Source organism: Mustela erminea, chromosome 1 (assembly GCF_009829155.1).
Source record: "Mustela erminea isolate mMusErm1 chromosome 1, mMusErm1.Pri, whole genome shotgun sequence".
NCBI classification, from domain to species: Eukaryota; Metazoa; Chordata; class Mammalia; order Carnivora; family Mustelidae; genus Mustela; species Mustela erminea.
Window position 1 is genome coordinate 151,688,956 of NC_045614.1, and position 18,510 is coordinate 151,707,465.

At 35.9% G+C, this 18,510-nt stretch overlaps 1 protein-coding gene across 3 annotated transcripts in view; it reads left to right on the plus strand.

Annotated features, from left to right (window-relative positions):
* Positions 1–571: 571 nt before the first annotated feature.
* XRN1 (5'-3' exoribonuclease 1) overlaps positions 572–18,510 on the plus strand; it is a 104,089-nt gene continuing 86,150 nt past the window's right edge. Inside the window, exons 1-6 of one of the 3 annotated variants that reach the window (XM_032346914.1) lie at positions 572–777; positions 10,180–10,412; positions 14,358–14,455; positions 15,873–15,982; positions 16,076–16,186; positions 17,458–17,540. In XM_032346914.1, coding sequence (XP_032202805.1) covers positions 703–777; positions 10,180–10,412; positions 14,358–14,455; positions 15,873–15,982; positions 16,076–16,186; positions 17,458–17,540 — 710 coding nt within the window. In that variant the 5' untranslated portion in view covers positions 572–702. Of the gene's footprint in view, positions 778–10,179; positions 10,413–14,357; positions 14,456–15,872; positions 15,983–16,075; positions 16,187–17,457; positions 17,541–18,510 lie in introns of those variants that run through there. The other 2 variants (XM_032346924.1, XM_032346932.1) reach the window with 2 other exon arrangements.

Here is an 18,510-nt window from a genome sequence, read left to right on the forward strand (position 1 = left end):
TTTCACTTAAGTTCTCTTGATATTGTGCTTTTCTTACGGGCTTAGAGTGTGATGGGAGAAAAACATGAACACAAGGGACAAGAATGTGAAAGTATACCATAGTTCCGAGGGGCGCCTAATGTTGACTTCAGGAGGAATCAGGGTGAGGTGGAAGGAAGTTATTCATTTTCTCCAACAAATAATTTGCGGGGAAAAGTTTTTAAAAGAAGTTTTGATAGAGGGTTATATCCCTCTGAAAAAAAAAACTTCCCCTTCCCCAACGAAATAACTAAACCAAGGAAATCACCAGATCTTTCCAAATCTGTGTTGAAAAAGACTGACATTAGTAATGCCAGGGCACAGAAGCAGTCAGGACAAATACCCTGTTCCAAAACTGTTTCAGCAGGCCCGTGGGGTTTTCACACCATTCCCACGTCTACTCGGTCAACCGACATTGCCAGAACTAAATATAACACACTCGCACGCCGCCGCCCTCTTAAACACAACCACCAGGGAGCTCGGCTGTGAGCGAGAACCGGGATTAGAGCCCCGCCCCGGGGAAGCGGCCTCGAATCGGCCGCTCTAGGCCCGGCGACTGCTCTCTATGGTCGGGCTGGCGGTGTGTTGTCATCCGGGGAGCGACGGCCGGAGGCAGCAGCTTAGGCCCCGGCGGGGCGTTTGGTTTCGGTTTGGCCCTGACTGGAATTAGCGTTGACGGTCGAAATGGGAGTCCCCAAGTTTTACCGATGGATCTCGGAACGGTATCCCTGCCTCAGTGAAGTGGTGAAAGAGCATCAGGTGGGTGAGCTAGGAGGCAGCGGATTAGGAGGCCGAGAACCCGGGCCCCGCGGCCCTCCCTCATCCTGGGACAGGGCTCCCCAGCCTCCTCTTTCTGCTCGTCGTCTGCCCCATGATCGATGAAGGGAAGGGAGGAGAAGGTTTGAAGATACCCTCAGAATGGGGGCGAAGACTTGGGTTTCATGTCCGTGGGCAGAGTCGCGGGCATCGCGGCAGTTCTGACAGCTCTGCTGCGGCGTAGGGCCTTCCGCGATTCGGAAATTAAGTCCAGGGCAGGAGCATTTTAGTGAGTTCTTTCCTTTCCTGCCCGGGGAGCTGCATATTCCCTTATAGAGGCAGCAGAGCCGGAGCAGGTATTCGAAGTTCCCCTCGCCATCCCCCCCAGAAAGCAACAGACCCGCGAACGAACAATATAATCAGTGCCTCCGCGGTTGAGTCACCTTGTTTACTTTCCCTTACCGGGACCTGCATCCCACCCCACCCCCAACGCCTAGACTTCTTGACGTAGCTGATGGTTCATATTTATGATACCTTTCGTTACTCTTTTTCGATTATCTCAAAGGTCGTACGAATACCGTGTTCAGGAGAAACAATAATACACTTGGACGGGCAGGGGCAGTTATTTGGAGACTTCAGTGTGCGAGTGTGCGTGTGTGACAGAGGGACAGAAAGAGAAAGAGAAAGATTGTTACAGCATAATACTAGTAATCATAATATCTGGCTTGTAATCCGGTATGTAATAATATCCCAGTGCAAGGGTTTTGTGTGGATTCCAAAAATGTTTATGTATAGGAATTGTGGAGAGAAATAGTAAGCAGCTATCTATTAGGTAAACTAGACTTCGGGTGATACGTTAGTGTTTGTCACATTTAATGATTTTGGTAGATCTCGTGTCCATTTTATATCTTACAGGAAAATCAGTTTTGATGTTTGTGTAACTAATGAATCAGTTTTGATGGATAACATTTTATTAGTAGTGAGGGGAGATAATCCAGCCAACACCATCATGCTGTTTATTAAATTAGGGTTTAATCTTTTTATATATATATTTTATTTATTTTACCAGTAGGCAGAGAGGCAGGCAGAGAGAGAGGAGGGGGGAAGCAGGCTACCCACTGAGCAGAGAGCCCGATGCGGGACTCTATCCCAGGACCCTGAGATCATGACCTGAGCTGAAGGCAGAGGCTTTAACCCACTGAGCCACCCAGGCGCCCAATCTTTTTTTAAAAAAGTATAATAAGCATGAAGATAGGGTGAAACTTCCAGAAGGGTTACTTTGTTGTTGAATTCCTGTCAGATTTGGTAAATGAAGAAAAGCTTACAAAAAATTCCAAAACAGTAGTTTATTTTTCCTTTATTTGAAACATGGGTTGAGTCAGATTTAGGAAGATAGTTCTTTCCAGAGAAAAGGGTGAAAAAGGATGTCTGGTACATTTCAGAAACAGAGACAACCAACTTTGGCTTTTCCTGGGTCATTCATTCAAGAAAAGTCTGAGTGCCTGCCATGTATCAGTCACTATTATCTCCAAAGTGAAAAAAATGTGATTGTTACTTGGATTGACTTGATAACATATAATTTGTCCATTAATATTTTTGTTCTGTACTCTTTGGTGCAGAATTTGGTTTGGTAAAGCTGTCTTGGCTTCTCACCATCCTGAGGAATTTTTTTATTGAAGAACAAAAATAATCTCTTTAAGGCAGTCATATGATAGGTTTAAAAGGATAGGTTTAAAACTTGGCTTATCAAAACGGTGTCTTTCAAAAATGTTTGATTCTTGTAGCGAACAACGACCACCACAACAAAGAGAGCAAATATAATAAAGGGTTAGCAGCTATTCTCTTAAGCAGTATTTAAAAGACGGTAAACCTAAGTCACCATGATTCAAAAGCTAGTCCTGGGAGGAAGAGATTGGGAGGAGGAGTAAGTTGTGGGAAGATGGTGGTGGTAAAGACAACAACATCATTTTTGGTCTCTTTGAATCCTCGTATAAAAACAGAACAACTAGGGATCCTGTGTAGCTCAGTCAGTTAAGTGTCTGCCTTTGGCTTAGGTCAGGGTCCTGGAATCAAGTCCCACATCAGGCTCCTTGCTCAGTGAGGAGCTTGCTTCTCCTTCTGCCTGCTGCTCCCCCTGCTTGTGCTCTCTCTCTCTCTGACAAATAAATAAAATATTTGAAAAAGAAAAAAAAAAGGAACAACTAGATAGCAATGTTTGAAATCCATAGAACATTTATGATAAAACCATGTAATATATCCCTGTGAACACCCAAATACAAGTAGGTAGGGACAAACTACCAATAGCCTCTAGACCCAGTTGGTGTTGGCATCCCTGCAAGAGGAAAAAGGAAGCAATGTGGCAATATCTGATGGACCTGAGAACAGGAGAACTGCAGAATATTCACTAAAAGACTATGTAGGCCAGTTATGTAGCAGTATTTATAACTAAGGGGTTTTAAAGGGCAGGAGTAGCTGGCCTCCTATGAACTCTCATAACTGACTTGCCAAGGCATCTTTCTGAAGCAGATATAGTAAAGGATGAAACAGATATGCTCCCTATACAAGAGCAGACACTTTAAAATGGAAATATTAGCTTGTGTCTCCTTCTGTGCAATTTGTAGCAAAATGCATAGAAGATTGGCTTTAAAAGTGCAAGCACTGGAATAACATGTACACTTAAAAATGTTAAGATGGGAAAGTTTTAATTAACATTTTACCATAGTTTTTTAAAATGCAGGCACAAGAGTATAAATTATGAACAGGAACAATATCGTTCCTTAAGGGGCCAAAATTGTTGAGAGGGTGGAGGTTTGCATATTAAAGTGCCACAGTATGTAAACAGATATACAGTAGAGTTGTGGTATTGAAATTCCGTTGGAGGGTGATGATTAGGAAAAAAAACAAGTCTAAAGACCTACCTGGAAGAATGACAATAGTGAAAGAAAGATTAAGAAATACTGCTCTAGAGTAGTTCTACTTGGTTTCAAATTTAGCCCCAACACTTAAACTTTACTAGCTATGGGTGAGTAACTCAATCTTTTAGTGACTCACTTTTGTCAGCTACAAAATGGAGATAATAATATTAGGATTGCCATACTTAAGTAAGTGAATGCACATACAGTTGACTCTTGAAAATGTGGGTATTAGGAGCACTGACCCCCAGCTAACCCTAGCACAGTCAAAAACCCAAGTATAACTTTGACTTGCCCAAAACTTAACTACTAATAGCCTAGTGTTGACTGAAGCCTTACTGAAAACATAAACAGTCAGTTAACACATATTTTATATGTTACTGTGTATTATGCATTGTATTCTTACAATAAAGTAAGCTAGAGAAAAGAATGTGTTAAGAAAATCATAGGAAAATAGAAAATACATTTATAGCACTGTACTATATTTATTGAAAAAAAATCCCCATATAAATGGACCCATGCAGTTCAAACTTGGGTTGTTCAAGGGTCAACTATTAAGCATTTAAATCTGTCTAGTACATGGCAAGTACTTACCTATATTTGTTATTATACCTATAGTTAATATATTACCTATAGTTGTTATTATTATTATTTTTTTTATTTTTTTATTTTTTAGAGAGAGAGAGAGAGAGAGAGAGAGAGCACACTCACCAGCAAGGAGGGGAAGAGAGACTGGGAGAGAATGCTAATAAGCAGGCTTCATGCCCAGGGTGGAGTGGGGCTCGAGCTCACAATCATGAGATCAGGACCCGAGCCAAAATCAAGACTGGGATGCTTAACAGAGTGAGGCACACAGGTGCCCCATATTTTAGCTGTTATAGTAGCACTGTATTAGATTTTTTTTTTTAAGATTTTATTTATTTATTTATTTATTTATTTATTGGACAGAGATCACAAGTAGGCAGAGAGGCAGGCAGAGGAGGCAGGGGGAAGCAGGCTCCTTGCTGAGCAGAGAGCCCAATGAGGGGCTCAATCCCAGGACCCTGAGATCATGACCTGAGCCGAAGGCAGAGGCTTAACCCACCGAGCCATCCAGGAGCCCACCAGCACTGTACTAGATTTTAATCACAGGAGAACTTCATATACTGTAAGAGTTTATAATCTTAATTGTATGACCTTTGTTTTGTAAAGTTGAGTTTTCATCAGATATATATGTTCCTCATTACAACTTCATCCCTACTTTTGTAGTACATAATAGGTCTTCAGTAAATATTTATTAAGCAAATGAATTTATTAATCATAGCATACTAATACAACATATAAAGAATACATACTATATAAAAACATTGCATATTAAAATATACATTGTATATGTACTGTGTTTTAAAACATGCATATTAAAGGGGTGCCTGAGTGGCTCAGTCAGTTATGCTTCCGATTCTTGATTTTGGCTCAGGTCATGATCTTAAGGTTGTGAGATTGCCCTATGCTGGGCATGAAGCCTGCTAGAATTCTCTCTCCCTCTGCCCCTTCCCCGCTCTCTAAAAAGATAAATAAAAATAAAACGTGCATATTTAAAAATGAATTGAAGCAACAAAATCTTGGGATTGTTTAAGATAAGTAGGATTAAAGAACTGGGGCAAAAGAATTGCCAGCAGCTCTTTTTAATAGTCAGATACATATTGTCTTAATGAAAAAGACATTTTGCAGCAGCACTAAGTAGGATACAAAGTTACACTGGCTAAAAGAAACTGTTTTGAGAAAATTAAATACTGAAATGTTAATACTTAACAACAATTTAAAGCAGTATGAATGCATATTCAAAGTAAATGTTATAGCCTACATGTGCTATCACATTTAATAAAGGAAGAGCTTCACTGTTTATTATTAAATATTTCTACTCACTACTTTGTGTCAGGTAGTATACCAAGAGTTCTGAACATGACCAAATACTTAAGTGTAATGTCTGTCCTTTTCTGCTAAACTGTGAATTCCTCAAATCAGAGATCTTGCTTTGAGGAACTCACAGTTTAGTAGGAAAGGACAAATATCACACTTAAGTGTTCAACAAAAATGAGTAGGAGATATTTATATATATATATATATATATATATATATATATATATATATATATATATGCGCCTGGCATTCTTATATACATTGGGAACACAAAAAACAAGTAAGAGTGTGACGTAGAGAAGGGAGCATCATTTCTCCTTGGGTAAGTATAGGAAAGCTTCCAAAGATACTGAGCTGGATCTTGAAAGTGGAGTCAAAATCTGCAAGATCAGTGGAAGAAAGAGCATAAAGGAAAGAGAAGCATTTCAGGAAGTAGTAGCATCTGTTAAGTCATAGAGGTTTGGAACAGCTCAGTACATCTATGGCTTTCTAGGTAATGTATTGTATATTTAGCTTGTAGACTGTATATGCAAACAGGAAAAAACATGGAATTGGTGGGAGAGAGAACAGCCAAGTCATATAGAACCTTTTATGGTATTAAAGGTTTTTAGTATCATATGGGTTTAAGTATGGAAGCAACATGATTAGATTATGTATTAGAAAAATGGCTAGCTACACTGTGGTGGGAGAGAAAAAAAGCAAGCAGTCTAGTTGGAAAACTGAGGGCTTGAACTAGGACAGGAAGTCTGAGGATGGAGAAGATTATGAGATTGCCTAACACAATGGGAATGCTTAAGAGGGTAGGATTCTAGAGACATTTTGGAAGTTAAATTAAAAAAAAAAAACCATAAATGAAACCTAAGTGACTAATTAGATACAGGAGTTGAGGAGAGGTGAAAGTATAAAATAATGTCAGAACTTCTATTTTACAGATGTAATAACTCAGTATTGTGTTTGGGGTTTTTTTTTTTTCCCTGTTTTTATTTAAATTCCAACCAGTTAACAAACAGTATAATACTTGCTTCAGGTGTAGAATTATTGATTTGTCACTTATATACAACAACCAGTGCTCATCGTAACATGTACCCTCCTTAGTCCCCTTCCCCTATTTAACCCGCCCCCCACCACACCCCCCCACCCACCTTCCCTCCCACAGTCCTCAGTTCTCTATAGTTAAGAGTCTGTTTCTTGGTTTCTCTCTCTCTCTCTTTCATTTTTCCTCCCCAGTATTATGTTTGTGAAGGAGCAAGATTTTATTGCATGTTCTCATTTTCTTCACTGAATTAGTCAATGGTTACTCATCCTGTATTTTTCTTACTAATCTGAAATGTAAGAGAATTTTTAAAATTTCTTTTTTAAGGATAATTATTTTTTTCAGATTATGAAGTATGTACTTATTATGTAAAAATTAATATAGTACTGAGAGCTGTAAAAGCTCTATCTTCCAAAGGAAAATAAACTGAAATTCCAACATCAATGGTTAACCACCAGTAACGTCTTGTTCCTGTATATTCCTAATGTTTATATGCAGATGTACATATAGATAAATATTTACTGTAAATGGGATAATAACATGCCCCTGTTTTATAGCCTACTTTTGTCATTTGACTGTCTGTATTTTACACATTATCTAATGTAAAATATGAATGTTAATCATAATTTGTAATTACTGTGTAGTATTCTGTTGTGTGGATGTACCATCAGCAGTTTCCTATTGGGCATTTTGATTTCATTTTATATCTCTTGTAAATAGTACTGCCATTAATATTCTTGTGCTTACATCTTTGTGCACATTTCTGATTATTTCTCAGAATAAATTTCCAGTAGTAGAAATCTTGGGGGGTGCCTGAGTGGCTCAGTTGGTTAAGCATCTGCCTTCAGCTCGGGTCACGATCTCAGGTCCTAGGATCCAGCCCTGCATCAGGCTCCCTGCTCAGTCGGGAGTCTGCTTCTCCCTCTCCCTCTGCCTTCCATTCCCCCTGCTGGCTCTCTCGCTCTCTCACTGTCTCTCAAATAGATAGAATCTTTAAAGAAAGAAAAGAAAAGAAAAGAAAATACTTCAGGTTTTGATATATACTTTCATATTAATTACACCAATTTATATTCCCATCCAGACTACTGCGTGTAAATGCCATTTCTCTCTTTTCTATCTCTGTGATTTTCTTCTTCTGCAAAATAGAGAATCCAAATATTTTTCTTTTAAATTTATCATAATTCAGTGAGACAATGAATATGTTTGGCTCAATGTTTGGCACCTAATGAGTGCTTAATAAATGCCAGCTATCACTTTTGATAACATAGGAAATATCTATTTTCCCAAAACCTTGCCAGTAACTGGGTAATATCATTTTTTCTAATCTTTGCTAACATGTTGGGGAAAATGACATATTATTTTAATTTGAAATTTGGGGATGTTGAACGTCTTTTCATATGTTTATCAGACTTCTGTGTCTCTTTTTTGAATTGCTGAGCATTTTCCATGCTTTTAAAATTTGCTCTTTTTTATTTGAGGATTTTTTTGTATGTTTGGAATACTGACTTTATCCTAATTTGCAAGCATTTGCCTGCATTTTGTCATTTTTAGTTTAACCTTGTTTTTGTTACTTTTTTTAACCCTATAGATGTAAAAAATATAGATGGCCAAGTCCATCATTTGTTTGGTTTATGAGTTTTGGCTTTCCTCATCCTAAAATCACCAAAATATTTGTATATAATTTTTTACTTATATTTCTCACATTAATATTTTTAATCTTTCTGGGATTTATTGTGTTATAAGATGAGATACAGTTTTATTTCCAGATAGTTAGCTAGGTGCCCCATCCCTTTCACTGGTTTGAAATGCCTCTTAGGTACTAAATTTCTATATACACTTGAACTACTAATTTTCTTTTTTGAGAATTTTGTTAATTTATTTGATAGGGGCAGGGGGGAGGGTACGCACAAATGGACAGAAGGAGAGGGAGAAGTAGGCTCCACACTGAGCAGAGAGCACAGGACCCTGGGATCATGACCTGAGCCAAAGGCAGACACTTAACCCACTGAGCCATCCAGTCATCCCACACTTTTACTATTTGTAAACTGTTTTGTTCAGTCAAACCTTTATAATTTTTAATATCATATAAAGTAGATTCCTTCATTTACTTTTCTTTTAAAATACTCTTTCTTGCATGTTTATTCTCCTAGGTAAACTTTGGAATCGTTTTGTAAAGTTCTCACTTAGAGATTTTGATTGAGGTTTTCAGATTTTTTGAATCAAACAGTAAATCTTGAATATACTTTTAAAACCTCATTATCACAATTTTCATGTCATTTGAGCCTATTACTTAGTGAGGACATTTAACATTTTTTTATGTGGTGCCTCATACCATCCCATAAAATGAGTGTTTTGTCAGTATGTTTTTATGGTGTTCATTGATTCAGAGACCAAAACTTTTCACTCCCCAACTCAGAGGCCTGCCATTTTCTCAGTAAGAGGAAAATGTATTATTTCTGTACCTATGGTAAAATTTGAATTGTTTCAGAGATGGCTTTCATTAAGTTTATATAAGAAAAGTTCATTATGGGGGCGCCTGGGTGGCTCAGTGGGTTAAAGCCTCTGCCTTCGGCTCAGGTCATGATCCCAGCATCCTGGGATCGAGCCCCGCATCGGGCTCTCTGCTCAGCAGGGAGCCTGCTTCCCCCTCTCTCTCTGCCTGCCTCTCTGCCTACTTGTGATCTCTGTCTTCAAATAAATAAATAAAATCTTTAAAAAAAAAAAAAGTTCATTATGCTTCTATGTCTGAAAATTTAAAATAACCTTTCTTCAGTTAGTATGTAAGACAGACTACTCAAAATGTTTAATTACATTAGATATTATAACTATTAAGTTGTGCCCACTTCATTTCCTTGTTAGTGTAGATTTGTTTTTGCAGTGTTCCCCTTACTTGATTACAAACATTTAAATAAAGGAAAGATCAAGAGAGCCCAAGCCATAAAGTCTTTTAATAAAAGTAGACACCTGTTATTTATTAAACTAGATACCTGTTAGCCAAAGTTTAGGAAATTTTTAATCCACATGTCAAAAACAAGAAATCTGTTTTCAAAATTTCCTTAATTTCTTGGCATAATCTAAGCTTTCTTAATTAATACGACCAAATCGGTAACTCTCAGTGAAACCAAATATACAAGGGTTTAAGTCATTTGTAAAATCTTTTAATGACCATGTACAAAGAGCCTTTTAAATGGGCATTATGTTACCCATTTATAGGGGAAATTGACTTTAAGAAGTAGATGTCGGACTAATAGTTTGAGTACCAAATGAATCAAGTACTTCATTTGGTATTTTCCCATTGGGCATTTTAAATAAGTAGATAATTTCCTGGTAGTAAATTTGATCAAGCTGTTGGTGCATTATATAGTTATATACTATGTCTCCATCTTACCAATTTCTCTTATGCAATTTTTCTTTACTTTCTTTATACAACTGTGATTATTTTTTCAGTTTTTATATAATAATGTCCCTATATTCTGCTTTTTATCAGCTGCTTTTCCCAGATGTTTAAATATCCATCATTGATTATAGTAACAATCTTGGTCACTTTTCTTTATTTCTTAGATTCCTGAATTTGACAACTTGTACCTGGATATGAATGGAATCATACATCAATGTTCCCATCCTAATGATGATGATGTTCACTTCAGAATTTCTGATGATAAAATCTTTACTGATATTTTTCACTACTTGGAGGTGTTGTTTCGCATTATTAAACCTAGGAAAGTGTTCTTTATGGCTGTTGATGGTGTGGCTCCTCGAGCAAAAATGAACCAGCAGCGGGGGAGGCGTTTTAGGTAAAACATTTGTGGTTTATTTTAGAATACTACTTAGATTAATAAAATTTTTTATTTTAAAGATAATTGACTTAATGACCTCATCTTCTGTTCATGTTTCTTTTCTGCTTAAATTCTTCCAGAAAAAGAAATAACTGGTTATGTCACATTTTATCAATTGAGTAAACAAATTAGTAATTCATTGAAGTGAGGAGTCCTTCTCAAAGCATATATTGGGCTGTGTAGTTACTTTTGCTCTCTGTCATAAATTTTTCAGACTTCTCCATGGTAATTTAGAAATAGCAGTAGAGTTGACCCTTGAACAATGCACTGGTAAGGGATGCCAGGCCCCACACAGTCAAAAATTTGCGTATAACTCAACTCCCCCAAATCTTACTAGCCTATTGTTGACTGGAAGCCTTAGCAATAACTTAAACCATAAAAAATTCTTTATATGTTGTATGTATTATATACCATATTCTTATAGTAAGCTTAGAGGAAAGAAGATGTTATTAAGAAAATCATAAGGAAAAGAAAATAGATTTACAGTACTATATTGTATTTATTGAAAAAAAAAAAAAGGATCCATGTACAAGTAGACTCACTCAGTTCAAACCTGTGTTGTTCAAGGGTCAACTGTAGTAGAGAAAGCTCCTCTCTTAGTCTGTCCTGAGCTAGAGAACTACAGGGTGAAATGAGAGATTGTTCTAATAGAAACATTGACAGTTTAATTCAACAAACTTTGTTCAATGCTCAGACCCTGGGCCAGATACTGACTCTGAGTGAACATGGGTCCAAATTGGACAGAAAAGCAAGTGAGACTAGAAGGTGATTGATGGAATATGAGAAGAGAGCTGAGTTAGGACACTTGAGATAGTATCATCCCCAGTGTGTTGCACTGGGTATAACAGGATGAGAAAGAGGCACATAAAGTTTTAAAGTAAAAATCCTGGTCATGTGGAATAGTTTTAAAAAACAATGATATCATGCTGTGTCTTTATTTATGAGTAGGGTAAGTAAAGTTAAGAGGGTTGTTAGAATTGTTGGGAAGACTCTGAGTCCAGTATGTTTGATGGGTTGTTAGCGTAATGAATTGTTTCATCACAAGAGCAGGTAAAGGAGTAGATAGAGCACCTATGAATCAAATACAGAAATCATCAAGGAAAGTGGGAAGGTACCTTAGGGAAGGCTAGCAGTGAAAATGAGAAAAGAATAGTAAAAAGTAGTGATTTAAACACCAAAAGAGAAAAGATATTGAAGATACTTGAACGACTATAAAATGACCATCAAGAAAAGAACCATCTCTTATTAAAATTCAGAACCTCCGGTGCCACCCAATTAATTAATTTGAATCTCAAAAATTGTAACCTGGAAACGATTTTTACTAGATTCCCCTGGTATTTGTTAAACTAGTTTGGGGGAGCTACTGGGCTAGAAGTGTTAAGAAAGGATTATTTAAGCCCATTATTATCAGTCACTGTTCATTTGCAGAAATAGAAGCCTACCTATTTTAAGTATATATATTACAAAGAATTAGGAAAAAATCATTGTAAGAGCCAAAAGGATGGGAATTTAGGTGAGCCTTCAAGAATGACTTCAGCACAGCACCACAGAATTGACCCACCAGTGACACTATTACTACAACATTCAAGCAAGTGAATTTAGAGGCCCCCACCAGAACAGGTTGTTCAAGAATTTATTGCTTTAGTTGTGATCCAGGGATTAAGAAGATATTTCCTGAACTCTTGGCTCCAAATATGTATCACTTTAGTTACAGTTCAGCAATCAAGAAGCCACCACTCTATCTGTTAGCACAAGAGCCCCAGTGTACCTGGTAAATCCACCCTATACTTTGCTTCTCAGCATCTACAAAACTGCTGAATATTGAGATCCCTTCTACTATAATGAAACACACACCCCACAAATCCTCTTCCTCAACGTCCTTCAGTGTGGTGAAGTCATACAGACTTCAATAAATAGACTTCTACCTTCTGAACCTTTTGTGGAGGTATCTGATAAAATCTAAGTTATATCTACTCACCTAGCTGCAAGGAAGCCTGAGATCTTAATTTTTTAGGTTTCTAACCTCTCCAGTTATCAGAAGACAAACTAAGAGAATGGACAAGCATTTACTAAATATTATGCTGGCATTGAGTGTTCTATGTTTCCCTAAAATCCCCTAGTCAGCTTTTTCTCATTCTCCACAGATACTATTTTCTCCATTCATAATCTTTAATTATAATCTTTATGCATTTCTTCAAATCTGCTGCCATCTGGCTTTCACCCCTCTACTAAAACTTCCTTACAAGATTACAAATAGCCTCCTTATGACTAAATCTAAAGAATTATTCTCTCTATATATTACTTCATTTACCTGTAGTATTTAACAGTGTGACAATTCTTTCATTCTTAAACTTCCTTTTCGTGATCTTTATGTAACCACACTCTCTCTGCACCTTCTTGGTCTCCTTGTTGTCTTGTTCCTTTGCCTTTTTTTTTTAATGTATTGATTTTACTTAAGTTTCTATTATTGGTCCTGAGTGATCTTATCTAGTTGTTTTAACTACTGTGTCTATACTGATGACTCCTCAATTTATCTTCCTGATGGATATCTCTCTCCAGAACCCCTAAATATCCAAATGTCTCATAAATATCTCCTTTTGGATACCGCAGATACATTTCAGGTTTAACGTGTTCAGAACTGAAGACCACTTCAAAGCTGCCTTCCTTCTCTTTCCTAGTTCAATGAATGTTAACACCGTGCAAATAGCTGCTCAACCTGAAAGTCCAAGAGTAATTTGGACTTCTTCCTCATTCTGCACACCCAATCCTACTTACCAGTCTCTTTAATTTGACATACATATTTACTTTTCATCTTTACTGCTAGTGTTCTAAACCTTCCACCTACATTGATTTAATAGTCTTTCATTGTCCCTGCCCCAAATATCTCTGTGTTGCAGCCACATTAAACATTATGGCTGTTAAGTTCTCTGTCTCCCCACTAGAGTGTAAGCTCTGCGAAAATGGGAATCATTTCTGTTATATTCCCCAAACTTGTCACATAATAACATTGAATTTGTTCAATCAAAGGAAGGAAGCTGAGAAAAGAAGAAGAAAATGGTTTCTGTTGGAGAAACTACAAATAAGTTCATATCTTCAGGGTTTTTGTTATATTGAGTTTGGTAAGAGAGAGGTTACATATGAAAAAGTGTTTGTTTATCATAGAAATATAATTCCACAGGGCACAGTAGGTAGAGCTAGTAGCAAAGCTGCAGAAAATGTACATAAAGCAGAGCTTATTAACTTAAATGCCAGTGGCATCCAGTATGCCACAAATGGGTACTAGGAGAAGCAGAACGGGAATTGGGATGCCTGTTTTCAGACTTAGGTCTGTCTAACTCTAAAACACATGGTCTTTCTAGTAAATCCTATTGCCTAAAAAATGAGGTATTTTGGCAAATGATGTCATTAATGTTATCGGGCTTATATTTTTATGAGGAACCCCAAAGATATCCATTGCAATTTTATAGTTATTTTTTATATAATATTCTTAGATCATTTTAATAATGTACTTCTTGTTTGATGTTACTGTTAAATGTAGAATGCAGCATATATATAATGAATGTTCAATGCTCAACTTTTGAGCTTGTTTGTAGAATCAACTTGCTATATACTTAAGATAAGAAGAGAATTATTTTATAAATATTCCTAATATTCTGTGTGAGTTTTATACTGTTGTAATGTCTACTTCTATAGCCCTTTTTCTGAAAAACTCAATAAAAATGAACAATTCTGAGGCCCATCTTTATCAATTTTAATCATTTTAAAACTTATATTCTGTGTTGAACCTCAAATTGATGAATTAGTATTTTAGTTACAAAAGCATCTAAGTAACAGTTTACTTTATATAAAGAACTATACTTTTTCCCAGAAACCTTGAGATTTTTTTTTTCCTTAACATTTAAGGTCAGCAAAGGAGGCAGAAGACAAAATTAAAAAGGCATTAGAAAAAGGAGAAACTCTTCCTACAGAGGCCAGATTTGATTCCAACTGTATTACACCAGGTAAATTCACTGAGAGAAGAATTCTGAGAGATTGATTTTTTTTTAATTTTATTTATTTATTTATTCATCTGAGAGAGAGAGAGCATGAGCAGAGGAGGGGGGCACAGAGGGAGAGGGAGAAGCAGGCTCCCTGCTCAGCAGGGAGCCACACATGAGTCTCAATCCCAGGACCCTGGGATTATGACCTGAGCATAAAACAGACAGTTAACCAACTGAGCCACCCAGGCACTTCAAATTCTGAGAGATTTAAATGTAAATGTAAATGTAAGGGTTCTGTGTGTGTGTGTGTGTGTGTGTGTGTGTTTTCAGATGTATTATAGCCTTTACTTAATTTGTCCTTAAAATTCCAATTGCTATTTTCCCAGTTGTGTCTCCTCAGGAGATGTTTTGGTCACCTTGATTATAAGTGCTCCTATGAAGACCCACTCTAGTGATTCACAGATGTCGATAAGAGCAGTTGTGGACAGGACTCTCCCAGATGCATAGAACTCCAAACCTGGAAGGATCTTAAAAGATCCCTGTATTCCCACCATTTATTTGTATGAAAACTGATTCAGTGAGGTTGTGGCTCACCCACCTTCATGTAGCTAGCTATTGTATTCAGGATAAGAAACCCATTCTCCTAGTCTAGAACACTTACTTTTGTACTTCTTAAAGTATAGTTAAAAATTCTAGGATTTTAATGAATTTATCAGTATAATAAGTTTAATTTAACTTTGCAACAACATACACTGTACTTATTAGAACTTTGTCTAACATCATTGCACTCCTTTACTTTGGAAAAAATCTTAAAATCTTATTTACTCATGAATTCTTTACTAACTGTGGTAATTTATCTTTCATTTAAGTGCCTTTATCATAATTGCTTGATTTAGTAACCAGTTTTATCCTAATTATGGTGTAAGACTGCATTGCCATTGACTCGTGACCATCTAAACTTTTTCTGAAACATAATCAACATAGACTCAGTTTCTAGAATAATAATAATTTTCCAGGTAAATAATAGTAATAATAATAGTTGTTATTATTAGCAATCTAAACCTGCGTGCCTTTAAAAAAAAAAAAAGTTCAGAATCCTGCAGAGGAAATAGAAGATTGAGTTTCATTAGGGAGTTGAAACTGGTATGAAAATGTGTGAAACATAGTTTGAGGCAGTAGTAAAATTTCTTGACTTATTTATGTGACATTAACTTTATTTTAGGGTGAGCAGAGAAATGAGAAACTGTTGTAATATTTGCAAGAGAAAGGTACAAAATTACTTACTTTTCAAGATAAGCATGAGGAGTGTTGACTTCTTTAGAGATCTTACACCTAGCTATTTCCTGCATACTCAGATCCAAGTTCATGTTGTCCCTGGGAACTCACTCTTTTTATGTCTCTTTCAGATTATAAACTTTTTAAAACTTTTTATTTATAGGGACTGAATTCATGGCCAGGTTACATGAACATCTGAAGTATTTTGTAAATATGAAAATTTCTACAGATAAGTCGTGGCAAGGAGTTACCATCTACTTCTCAGGCCATGAGGTTATTATCTTTTTTTATTTAAAGGGATTTTTTAAAAATTTAATATTTTAAAGCATAGCATTATTACCACATTTTTTTTAAACATATATTTAGACCCCCGGAGAAGGAGAGCATAAAATCATGGAATTTATCAGATCCGAGAAAGCAAAGCCAGATCATGATCCCAACACCAGACATTGTCTTTATGGTTTAGATGCTGACTTGGTAGGTATAATGTTTATTGTTATTATAACCTTATGCCGTTATAATTAAATCTCTAAGAGACTTATGTAAGAAGCTTTCTCGCTGTGGAAACAAATATTTTAGACATAATAAGGATTACTACTTCTGCCATTAGCAAGGTTCTAAAACAATTAGAAAATGAATTCTTTTAAACTATAGTTTATGATCAACAGATCTCTGTAGTCTTCATACTTGACTGATCCTAGTGCTATGAATAGTCTGTTGAGATCAGGTAGAGAGCGCTTTTTACCCTCATGCTTGATACATAACTTTCAATAATACCTGATCGGATAACTCCGAGACCCAGATAAATTTACTGTGCTTTTTTTGTTTTAACTTTTTATTATGGAAATTTTCAAACATAAAGAATACAATATAATGAAACTTCCTATGTCCTTTATCCATCTTAAATAATTTTTAGCTTTAAATAATTTACCTTAAATATTAATTTTCATTTTCTTATTCCTAACCATCTGTCTCCTTTCTCTTACTCCCCTTGACTCTTGAAGTATATCCCAGACATTGTATCACTTGGTCTGTAAATATTTTGTAATGTTTCTCTAAAGGAGAAGGATTGTTTAAAAAAAAATAACCATAATGCCATTATCCTACATAAAATAAAAATTAACAATCAGTGTTTATATACAAATAACCATTTGGTATTCTCATTTCCCTGATAGCTTCGTAAATTTTTGATGTTGTTTTGTTTGAATCAGGACTGAAATAAAATAAACAATATATTTCGCAGTGGTTGATACGTCTCACTAGACTATTTGACTTCTTTGGGCATTAGAATACTATATGAGAAAATTAAATGAAAATGCCCTTTTCCAGTTTTTTTAAATTTTCACGTATTAGAGGCATTCTGGACTCTAGAAGTATACTCCATTCATCTGTCATGGAAGAGCTACAGTCTCTAATTTCTTATCCACTTCCTCTGGCAAATGGAAAGGTGTGAAAACCAAGAGAAGGTTTTGGGGATTTGGTGTGGTGGGGGGTGTGTGTGTGGACAGAATGGCAGTTACAAAGGTCATGTGAGTCTAAGGTAAACATTTTTTCTTAGAAAAACACACTTTATTCCATAACTAATAAGTGGATCAGATTTTGAAAATTGTATATTTAATGTGCTAATAAATTGTTTTTTTCTAAATAAGCATGTTTTTCTATATTGAAATGTTTTTTAGTTGTTTGTTTCTGTGAACCTGATACTATAAAAATTAGAGAATAGAAACATTTTAATCATTTTTCAACAGATTATGCTTGGATTAACAAGTCATGAGGCACATTTCTCTCTTTTAAGAGAAGAGGTTCGGTTTGGTGGCAAAAAGACACAAAGGTAAATTATATTGCAAATAAGGAAAAGAAAGTACAGCTATTAAATTAAGGACAGTAATCGTCTAACAGAAAAATGATCTGTAAAGATTTTCTCCCATTCCACAGTTGACTTTTTACTCTGCTTTTAGTGTCATTTGATGTACAAAATTTTTTAAATTATGCCAATGTCCAGTTTATTTTTCTCTTTTATTTCTTGTACTTATAATGCCAAGAGATTGCCAGATCTAATGTTGTAAAGCTTTTCCCCATTTTAAGAGTTTTGTAGTTTTAGCCCTTACACTTAGGTCTTTGATCCATGTTAATTCTGTATATGATGTAAGGTAAGGGTCAACTTCATTCTTTTGCATGTGAATATCAGTTTTCCCAAAACCACTTTTTGAAAAAACTATCTTTTCCCCCATTACATCGTCTTGGCACCTTGGTCAAAAATTGCCTGACCATTTATGCACAGGTTTATTTCCGGGCTCTGTATTCTATTGACTTGATCTTTATGTTTGTCTTTATGCCAGTACCACTAGTAGTAAAGTATTTTGATTACTGAAACTTTGTAATAAGTTTTGAAATCAGAAAGGGTAAGACCTCTAACTTTGTTCTCCTTTTTCAGGATTATTTTGGCTATTTGGAGTCTTGTGAGATTAACAATTTTTAGGATTTGTTTTGTTTTGTTTTTGTGGAAAACATCATTGGGATTTTGATTGGGATGACATTGACTATATAGATTTTTTTGGCTACTATTTACAGCTTCGTAATAAGTCTTCTAATCCATTAATGCAGAATCTTTTCCCATTCTTTAATTTTTTTCTGCAGCATTTTGTAGTTTTAGTATATAAGTCTTTTGCCAGCTTTTTTTTTTGTTGTTTTCCCTTTTATTTTAAAAAAATTAATGCAGTCACCATGCTATACATTAATTACATCTCCAGGACTTACTTATCTTACAACTGAAAACTTCCATCTTAGGACCACCTTCCCCT